At 40.9% G+C, this 11,227-nt stretch overlaps 1 protein-coding gene across 1 annotated transcript in view; it reads right to left on the bottom strand.

Annotated features, from left to right (window-relative positions):
• The window catches only part of poc1bl (POC1 centriolar protein homolog B (Chlamydomonas), like), a 16,695-nt gene extending 5,979 nt beyond the window's left edge, over positions 1-10,716 (bottom strand). Inside the window, exons 1-6 of the mRNA XM_032534959.1 lie at positions 10,552-10,716; positions 7,476-7,926; positions 5,423-5,592; positions 2,514-2,703; positions 2,197-2,382; positions 738-855 (exon numbers count right to left, since the gene is read on the bottom strand). Coding sequence (XP_032390850.1) covers positions 738-855; positions 2,197-2,382; positions 2,514-2,703; positions 5,423-5,592; positions 7,476-7,861 — 1,050 coding nt within the window. The 5' untranslated portion in view covers positions 7,862-7,926; positions 10,552-10,716. The remainder of the gene's footprint in view (positions 1-737; positions 856-2,196; positions 2,383-2,513; positions 2,704-5,422; positions 5,593-7,475; positions 7,927-10,551) is intronic.
• Positions 10,717-11,227: the final 511 nt, after the last annotated feature.

Here is an 11,227-nt window from a genome sequence, read left to right as displayed (position 1 = left end):
TATATATAGCCAAACAGCCATTACATGACAGTCCCTTCCATCTTAATGCACTGTGCGTTTTACTTCACACCATACTTTTTAAGCACTCTGGGTTGAAAACCAATTCACTAAACATAAATTATGTATGGCAAAAAGTCCCAGTGAGAGGCATTTATATTTCCACATGCATAACACATCACTCAGGGGAGCAGCCCATCCATCTTCACACTGCCACATCCGCACTAATATATATATATATATATATACACAAAAAATTTACATTGCCTACCTTTGCATGCTCTTTGCATGCTCCAGCTACAAACTCAAACATAGCCTAAAAATCTGGGCCAATTTGATTGAAGCAAACAAGTGTAAAGCGACACCACCGTATCACAACAAGGTATCAGCCAACATCAGGGTGCAGTGTCAGATGCCATGGCTGACTGTGATCTGACACTGACATGTGTCTCTCTCACACCAACAACCCAATGACTGTCAGCTGTTAGATGAATGAATCAAACGATGAGATTCTCTTTGGAAATGAAGTGCCAATCAACCCCAATGGATGTTTCTGACTTCTCTTTATCCCAGTAACAAACAAGCTGAGTCAATGGATGTTCTGAGTTTTTAGTAACAAAACAAGCTAGATTAGCGACACACATTGTTTAAAAGCCAAACTCTGTTCTCATGGTGCTGAGTGGTAAAGCAATGGCAAAGTAGTGACCCTGTGGTCCTTACTGAAGACAAATTGAACTCACTCTGAAGGAGAGCTCCAAGTTTTCTCCTCCCCACACCTCCATGCCCATGTCATATGTGCCCAGATGCTCAAAGTAGGCCTTGCTTACAGCAAATAATCCACCTGCCATTGTCGGAGACCTGGGAGAAACCGGGAAAATAAGGTGACGTTGAGATACATTTTCAATCCTATGTTTCCAATCGCTTCCACAGAAATATTTTAAAATACATTATTTTTTTATTTTTTTAACCCAATACATGCAAATTCAGTTATTCAACTGTCTAATACGCCACCTTAAGAAGATGTGAACTACTTTGTTAAAAGAAGCCTAAGCTAATAATCATCCTGCCCACACCCTGTACAGTGAAAATATTAATGAATGAATAAGTGTCACAGGCACAACAGACCACATGAAGTGCCAACAGGCTTTAATCTTTCAACCCACAGAGGGTAGTACAGCGATGCCTTTCCTCCAAACAAGATTTAGTGTGAAGGTGATCTTTAAAAGTAGCAGCAGCTTCAACTTGAGGCAGGGTGACCTACAATTTGTTTGAGAGTTTACATTGCTGATTGCTGATAATTACAGTAAGCTACACCTTGTTTTCAGAATTGGCTTGATAAAATCAACAAATGTAAATAGATTTCCCTAATTGAGTTGATTTAGTAATCCCAGTTTTTCAAAGATCAGTCAAACTTTGTCATGGTGTATAGAAGTGAAAATAGTAGAAAACGAAAGTAGTACAGTAATATATCGCGTGTAGTGACAAATTAGCAGCAGTGACAGGTGTATTACATTTTTGAGAGCAGAGCTCCACAGTGGTATCTGATGAAGCGATCTGCCAAGAGAGTAAATGTAAATGTGCTGTATTTATATAGCGCTTTTCCAGTCTTAACAACTGCTCAAAGCGCTTTTACATCTACAGGAAACATTCACCATTCACACACATTCATACACTGTGGCCGGGGCTGCCGTACAAGGTGCAACCTGCTCATCAGATAAACACTCACACACATTCACACTCCGATGCGCAGCACCGGGGGCAGCTCGGGGTTCAGTGTCTTGCCCAAGGACACTTCGACAATGACTGCAGGGGCAGGGATCGAACCACCAACCTTCCGATTGATAGGCAACCGCTCTACCACTGAGCCACAGCCGCCCCTAAGTAGGGGTGGGAATCACCAGAAGTCTCACGATATGGTACTATCATGCTACTTATGTCACAGTATGATATTACTGCAATTTTCAACATATTGATTCCCAATTTCAAATTATGTCCCTGAAAGCAAACTTTGTTAACATCTGTTTTGTTGCTGCAAAATGTCAAGCACACAAACTGACCAACACTTAAATAATAATAGATGGATACTTGGCGTCTGTGTCGATATACAGTATTGCCTCAGAAAATATTACAATACTATGCTGTATTGATATTTTCCCCCTCCCCTACATAAGAGTAGACCTTATCGTATTATACGGTCACCTGATGGGGTAAATGCGTGACTTGCGCCTCTTGCGTTCCACCTCGGGGACGGAATGCCACTGAAAGGTGAGTCTCCAGTCAAAACCTCCGATCATCGGCTCATCCGTTTGCATGTAAAACTCGAAGGTGTTCCAGTCAATGGTGTCAATCACAGGGCACACAATGATACTGGCGTTCTCACCAATCCTAAACACAAAGCAATAACATGCAGAAAACGGGCAGAGGGAAAAAAAAAAATTGGGTTAGTATTTGGTTAGAGTTTACATTTTTACTCAGGTTTTCAGAAAGCTCTAACTCATCAATTTGGTAAAACCCACCTTTCCAGCAGAGGCTCAATCCAGCCAGGGACACACTCACAGTGGCAATCAAGAAATGTCAGTACGTCCCCTGTAGCATAGGTGGCCCCAATGAGACGTGCCCGCACCAGACCCTCCCTTTTGTTGGTGCGGATGAGGCGCACACGTCCCAGATTACTGATGTAGTCAGCCAGTTGGGACTTCAGGTAGCCTATTTTTTTTTTTTTTTAAATAACAGACAAACATAACCGTCATTTTTTACATTTAAGTTATGTTATTTTGTTGTCCAACATGTAGCTTATTTTTCTTTAAAGCTGCCTTAAATTGATTTTCAGCCACTAGAGGACAGACAAATGGAAAAAACATTGAGAGATACACAAATTTAGAGGCTTGTAAAACTTGTTATGAACAATACGCTCAATCTTGTGAGTTAAGTCATTTGATTCAATGTTAACATAAACAAAATATTGGTTTATGCCGGTTTAACCGTTATTTGCTAACAAGTGATTAGCCTATATATATATATATATATATATATATATATATATAAATAAATAAATAAATAAAACCAAAGCCCTGCTTTCATTTGTGCACTTCTTCAACTGCACCTGATATTCTTATTGCAGCATTTTAGTTATTTCGCAGTTAGATAAGTTACAATATCAGGTGAGTGGCATTTAGGGCTGCACGATTATGGCCAAAATGATAATCACAATTATTTTGATTAATATTGTGATCACGATTATTATCACGATTATTTGTTGATTTTAACCAAAACAAATTTTATAGTCACATAGGCTATTTACTGCTTTCACATCCATATTGTGCTACATTCCTCTTTTGTTGAAGTTCTATGCTGTACATACCGTACATACAGCTGAAACACATGTAAATGAAAATGATCTGAAATAAATAGCCAAGGATATATTTTTAAAAAAATGTATCTCTGTGAAAGCTCCTTTACTTATTTTCAACAATAACTGATAAAAAGAGCAAGGGAGAGAGAGGGAGTGCAATGGACGTACTCACAGAGAGACGGCTGACTCATGAATGGGTCCAGCAGGCTCCGTCTCACACGCTATTACTCTACAAACTGAAGTTAGTTGCATTTAATAACTTCTATTTTGTTTTTCGCCGTGGCCGCCGCGATGGCAGAGTTACAAATACAGGTTTGCCTCTCATGCTTAACAATACACGGCTGTGTTAATAACAATTGAAACTGTGGACAAATGACAGCAGCGTGACACCGACGCTGTCGCCGCTCTGTCTCTGTTGCCAGGGAGCCTGTGTGTGTGTTAATGGGGGCGGGGCTGCACGTGGAGTAAGAAGAGAGAGCCAAACACAGGCACGGCTTTACAAAAGAAATGGGTCATGTAACGTAAAATTAAACCATATCGATATAAACAACATTGCTTTGTTTGTGGAGAGGCAGCGGATGCGACCTAGAGAAAAAATATTACTTGCGCCCTAGAGCCCTGTGAGCTAACAGACACAAACTAGCACCGGTCACTGCTATTGTCTGAAAAACGACACGGACGGGACAAAATGTTGCGTTTACTAGTAAACTGGTAAACCTTGAGACCGATGTATAACCGACTGCTATCTGTTGAATTGTCCTCACGTTACTCTGTCCTCTGTGACTGTCTACATCTAGAAACTAAGCTGCGCGGTGCAGGAACAACTCTGACTGGCACATGATCAGACAGTGGTTTACGGAGCGTAGATGGGCTTTGCAAAAAAAAAAACTGCGTTCTTTGAAATTACGCATTTAAAAAAAAATATCGCGTGATTGCGCAAATTTGATCGTGGGAAGCCAAAATTGGGACCCTGATTAAAATTTGATTAATTGTGCAGCCCTAGTGGCACTGACCCAGCTTTTATGGTCAATTGAATTGAATTCAAAACAAGAATTGGTATGCTAGACCCTGTTCAATCAAATTGGAAACAGGAGAGTCCTCCAGTTGCTGTCTGCAGTAACCGTTCTGGTTGGGGAGTGGCATGTCTAGCATTCCATTTGGTCAGGGTGGTCAGGGAAAGGAAATGATGTCATAGCAGCTCAGTGCACACTGAAGTAACCATATGGTGTAATGTCTCTGATACACACAGACTAGACTAGCTGGGACCGAATATTAATTCCATTAAGACAGACATCAAGCTACTCCTATATCTAGTTTCTAAGACAAAGTATTATCCTTCACAGAGTTTGCTGATGGCAGGCTGTAAGCTGCGGTTGAAAGCTCCGAAAAGCTAGTAAGTTGACCTTTGAGTTGAGACTATTTTGTCATACAATTCATACAGATATTCATACCTGGGTCACAAAGAGGCTGACGCAGTGCAGCTACGTTCAAGACTTAATTATATGCAATACTTCTTGTTTTGCATTCTTGTATTTCAATTAAAAAAAGAAGAGCCCGCCATTAAAAGAAACTTATTACACGCGCACGCGCACACGCACACGCACACGCACACACACGCACGCACGCACACGCACACGCACACGCGGGGGACCAACATGAATCAACACGAATAATTTGAAATGACTTGGCCACAAACAAAGCAAACCACTTTCAGTACACCTTGAAGTAACTCCATATCTTATTTCGTTAAATAAAGAAATGTGTCCAGACTAGTTTCTGAGGCTGTTTTTCTAATTGCTTTCTGATATATTCTGAAAGCATTATTTATTCACTGCTCTAAAGATAGCAGCTTTTTTTTCTATACATAGAACAGTCCTAACTCGCTCCCTTGTCAGGCGTCAATGTGGAAAAATTAAAGCACAACTGAGGTTTGGTTTGTCTGCTTTACTAAACTAGGCCAAGGCTGTCAGTCCTCTTGGTTTCTGAGTTTAAAAGACTTTTTAATGTCGGTTTTATTTTATACAGACAAAAGAAAACCCACATTGGTTTATTTATCAGAGTGGGGTGTCAGACCTCGGTCACTGTAGTCATCAATGAGGATGATCTCTTTCAACAGGATGGCAGGCGTGGTCTCCAGGACACTGTGAATAGTCCTCAGCAGAGTGGACCAGGCCTCGTTGTAGAAGGCTATGATCACAGATGTTGTGGGTAAACGCCGGTAGTCAAACTTCTTACTTCGGCATCTGAAGTATGTATTTGTGTGTGTGTTTGAGGGGGTGGGGGAATAGAGAGAGTTGACATAAGCAACAGTAAATATGTACAGTACATATTTATCAAATAAAATAAAAAAAACAGCATCCTGTACAAACTCATAAAAGCAAGAAATTATTATTTTTCCCTATGGCCAGAGCAGCTTCAGCAACTATTGAGGACATATCTGGTCTTAATCATCATTAAACCAATAAAAAGAGCCACATAAATATGGATGGGGGTGGGGAGGGTATCACACCAGTGAGCAACATACCACAGCAGTGCTCTGGGAGAGACCACAGAAACTTGAGCAAACAGAGACAAAAAGAACAGAATAGAGAGAGGGGAACAGGGCCACACTGGATGAAAATCAAAGTGAAAAACTGTAAACCAGGGGTCAGCAACCTTAGGCATGCGTGCCACCACTGGCACCCCATAGCGCAACCATTGGCACACTAGCAATAAGCGTGCAAGAGAGTGTTTTTTGGAAAGGTTCCAATCCACATGCCAAATAACCTCTTTCACAGCCATTGGTAGGAGCACAGTCCGTTATTTACGGTACTTTTTCCCCCATCCCCATTCCGTGAAGACCCGCCTTACTCTGCTTCTGATTGGCTATTACTCGTTGCTTTCTTCACAGAATGCGGCACGAAATCACACCGTCCTTGGATCTGGTGTTAGTGTACCATTGCCGCTGTGCTTTAATGACAAGAGAAATTACTTGTTTAATTTTCCTTTTTGCCCCCCTCCCCCCTTTTTTTCCCTTTTATGTATTTATATTTTATTTCTTCTGTATATGTACCTGTATAAACATGTGACCTATATATTGTTCTAATTGCATTATGTATACAGACATATGTGAGTGTACAAATTATTACCAGTTATACTTGCAAACTTTATGTGGGAACTGGGGTCGGGGTGAAAATGTAAAAAACTAAAACTAAATGTCCTTTATGTTTATTCTAATATTTCCTGTGAAATGAAAAAAAAAAAAACTTGTCCACCTCCGGCATGGTATGAGTAGGCAGACAGCCAAGCGTCCACCTTCATACCTGCTGATGCATTCCTCACTGTGTCTTATCAATTGTGCACTTGTAATGTGCCATGTAACAAGATCAAAGCATCTTGTCAGTCTTATCTTTGGCTATGCAGGCATCACGCTAGTAAAATGGTTTATTCCAGTTTCACCAGGGCAAGATTGATTCCTCTTTGTCTGCAGTTTTAAGTCCAATTCAGAAGATTTAGCATGACATGTTTATTGACAGCCGCTTTTAAGAATGTATCCTTAGATGTAATCATTGGACTGCTTAAGAGAATAAACGCTTAACTGGGAGTCTGGGACACTCCAGGCCATATAAAAATCACAAATGAGACTTCTCACCACACCGATGGATACTACAGCTGGGTTTCAGTAGGATGGGTGCTAGTAAGGGACAAGGCAAAAACAAAAGAAGAAGCCAATAATAAAATACATCATACTCTGTGTGTCATCATCACAGAAGCTGAGCTGAGAATAGCTGGGCACAACAACTCTAGATAGTATAAATCCATTCAGACAGGGAGCTGCTTACACCAGCTTTAATAAGCCCCACAATGCATGCTGACAGCTTTCATCCTTGTTTCTAACTGCCAGTGGAAAACTGACCCCAGTAAAGAGCTCAACCTAATCTCTATTGAGTTATTCATCCCTGACACAGTTGTAGCATAGCCATCAGCTCAATGCAGTTTTCAATGCCAGAGATACATGCTGTAAATGTTTCTGCTAGACTCTCAAAGAAAATTACAAGCAATAAAAAAAGAATTAGTGAAGTCAACTTAGTCTCACTTTCTAACTAATGGGTCATTGTTGTTTAGGAGGCCTTTTTGCTCTACTCACTCATGCATCCTGTGATCACGGATGTGCCGATGGAGGGAAATCTTATCGCTGACATAGATGTTGATAGCATAGCGCTCCACGCTGTCCTGCTCGAGTTTCTTTTCCTCAGGGCTGAGGTTGAGGTGTGTAGCCCGACCCCACTCCCCAAGCGCATTGTTGTCTGGTGACGGCTTAACGTAGAGGGGCCTAGACAGCTGCCCATCAGCCCCGTTTGTCTCTATGGCGAGCTGTCTCGCCACAACATTGTGGTCCTCGTCTTCCTCCTCTACAGAGGATAAGGAGGGGAAAGAAGAGCGCGCTAACAGAAGGTAGCCCAGCCACAGCACCCAGAGCAGGAAGCAAGCCTTGGCCAGCACACTAAGTTTTCGAGAGCAACGTCCCCTCATGACGGAAAGCCCAGGGCAGCACCGTGACTGGCTGAGCTTCGGGGTGCCCTACAGGACACAAGCCTCTGGAGAACAGAAATAGACACAGAATTACATACAAAACAGGATCATTAAAAAAAATTACATGTAAGATATGTGTACGTATTGTGAGAAAAATCCAACCAAGTAACTACCACTGACAGGAGGAGTTTTACAAGATTGAACTCTTTAATCAAAGCTCTCCCCATTAGAATGAGATTTAATCAAATAACTAACCCATTCACAGTTAAGTGAAGTTACTCACCTAAACACTACGTAAGTAAGTGCTTGCCTCTAAATTTGAAAGTGCCCCGAGAACACAGCTCCAATAGAGGAGACCAGTAGTATCTCAACACCGACATCATAAATATAATCGCATGCTCAGGGCTGCATTAAGATGCTCATAAAATACAATTTACAAAGATGGAAGAAACTAAATTATGATTTACAGTAAAGCAATGCGCTGAATAAATTGTGTCTTTAATGTACTCCAATGAGAATTGTGTTAACCTGGGTGGTACAGTTTTCGTCATAGCAAATCTTAAATAAGGAAGAGTTTTTTTCCAGGAAAATCTTAAATCTTGTCCACAAGATCAGCCCGCCCCTCTCCCTAAAATCTCTTCAGCAAACGTTTGTTTTGATGAAACGAATGTTCAGTTAAGCTTGTGCAATGTTACTAATTACACACACCCAGTCCTTGCACAATATATTTAGATGAAATATTACACATCAAAAAACACTCAGGTTTAATCTAAGGCTTAGATTAAAAATCTGGCATTTTGAAGGGTTCCACATTTTAGAATTTCCACTGAGCCAAAAAAAAAAAGTAGTAGGTCTTTCTGGGTGGAATATATGCACACAAGGACGGATCTATTTTTGCTTATTTAGAAATAGGATTTGCTTTGTTTTGTAGACAGCCATTTCTACATTTGTGTCTGACAGATAACCTTAGCCAGGATTTAAAAAAGGGTTGTGGTAAAAACAGACCACTTAGCGATGTTGACACTAAACTGAATGTAATCACAACATAATTGTGTTGTGCATTAATATTAGAGCAGGGTGCCATTTACAGTAGTGCCAGCCAGTGCCAGACACACAGACACACACACACACACACACACACACAGACAGACACACACAGACACACACACACACACACAGACACAGACACAGACACAGACACACTTCCTCAAACCAGAGCACAATGATTTCCTAATTCTGCAAAGCAATGTTTTTAATTCTGGGAACAGTGTGACTATAGCTTCAGAGAAAGCCTTCTCAAATAGAAGTTGTGTGTGCAAAGTGCTGTGTGAGAGTCTGTACAGCCTCTACACAGACTCAGAGGAAACTCAGTTTCCACTGCAAGTCCGTCAAGGCGGTAGCACAGCCCTTTCACTCCAGTCTGGGCCCTGGCCAGAGGACTCGGGAGTCCTGAGGTTACAAAATGGAGACGCTTGCAGACAAAAACCCCATTTATTGGCTGTCCATCACACCTTCCACTCTCTCTGAATCTGATAGCCTTACTGGGGAGCCATGCGAGCAGTAGGGGACAGAGATCCTAATATGCAGCTTAAATCCTGTCCCAATTCGTTGTGGCTAAGAGGGAACGAAACAAAACAGTGGACGAGAGATAAGATTTGCTTCCCAAGCTGCAATCGGTGGTGCAGGTTTCATCCTGTTACACTGACAGGACTTTAAAAAGAGAGAGCAAAGAAAAATATTGGCCAACAATATTGCTATTGGAGTCACTTGATTCTCAGATGTCAGGTTAACAACAGTGAACCTTCAGTGTTCTCTTTCTTTAAATCAAGTCAGTCAAGACATAAGAACAAACATCCAACAAGAACCAGTGGAACCAGTTACACAAATAACTTCAAACAGATGGGGGTCCTTTTTAGTTTGTAGAAGAGCAGACAGGATCACAGAGTCCTCTCAACAGGTCTTACTGCTTACATTGTGTTTATGCAATACTGACAGCAAACGTTTTCAACGATGCAGGCTGTGATGACGGATGACAGGCTTCATTTAAAAGCTGGATAGATTAGAACGTTTTTAAAACACACATCCAAATATATACCCAACAGACTTGAACTTGCCAAATTCTCTTCTTTGGCTTCACTTGGGCAGATGAGATGCAAACAAAAATGCTCTTCTTGTGAAAACTAAAGTGAAACTCAATGTCCTACGTATTTAATGTTGCACTAAATGTCAGCCTTTAGTGATCTAGCTAGCTTTTATCTTTAGGATATATGTTATCTTTTTAGGTTCATGAGGAAAGGGGTTTCATAGGTGTTAGGAGTCGAGTGTAGCTGTAGGCAAAGACACGGTAGCCTACAGCAACAGGTCTCCTCTGTCACATAGCTTTATGTTAGGATTACAATTTCTGTTAGTCGGCAGAGGGTGCACACACTATTAATCAACGTCGCATTAAATATGCAGGTTAGCGCAGACGTGACTCAGAACAATAATAACGGCACATCTCAACTTTTCAGCAAAACAGTTCATTTTTACGTCAACATTTACTTCGTTGTGTTTACTGGTAACGTTAAGCAAGCAAGGAAGTCAAGTTCTCGTCAACGCTAACAAACACTATACTTTGAACATAACGTACACGACAGTTGCAAAAGTACATTTCAATCAGGGAAGTACGATGTTAGCTTGTTATAGTTTACCTTCAAAACAAGTTACATGATTCGGAGTTTCTTCGAGGTTGCTAAGGCTGTTGTTTGTCAGCCTGACTGTGGTCGTATTCCAGTCAAACCTCTGGCTTGCAGATGTCAGTTTACCCACATCCTTTCCTCCACGTTGGGCTTCGGACCTGTGTCATATCAGCCAAAGGAATAATAGAGGTTCCGGTAAGACATTTCACAATAAAAGCATCACGAGAACCGCTTAACGTTTGATGAACACTACAAATGCAAATGAAATACTTAATAAAAACATGTTTTAATTTGACAGTTTAAGTGCGTGAGGTTATTTACATAGAATACAATCTCTGACTTAACGCATTCGTTGAAAATAAGATGAATTTATCCAGGTCACTAATAAAATGCACTTTAACTGGTATATAGTGCAATTAACATTGGCGTATATTCCTAAAGCTCGCCATACAAGAAAAGAAAAAACACTTTATTGTACCTTACTTCCGGTGTTTGTAGCCTCCTCTCCAGTAAGCTTGACACAGCACTCAATGCTAACCACTGTTAGCTGTTATTTCTCTGTGCTACGATTTACTTCTAGCTATATATAAATGCTCCTTCAGACATTTTTTAACCTATTGAATCAGTGTGTACTCTTTACCGAATGTGCATAATCTGTACCGAATGTGTGTGTGTGTGTGTGTGTGTG

The sequence above is a fragment of the Etheostoma spectabile genome, chromosome 14 (assembly GCF_008692095.1).
Source record: "Etheostoma spectabile isolate EspeVRDwgs_2016 chromosome 14, UIUC_Espe_1.0, whole genome shotgun sequence".
Taxonomy (NCBI): Eukaryota; Metazoa; Chordata; class Actinopteri; order Perciformes; family Percidae; genus Etheostoma; species Etheostoma spectabile.
The sequence above is the reverse complement of the archived record's forward strand: the minus strand, read 5'-3'. Positions and strand labels throughout refer to the sequence as shown.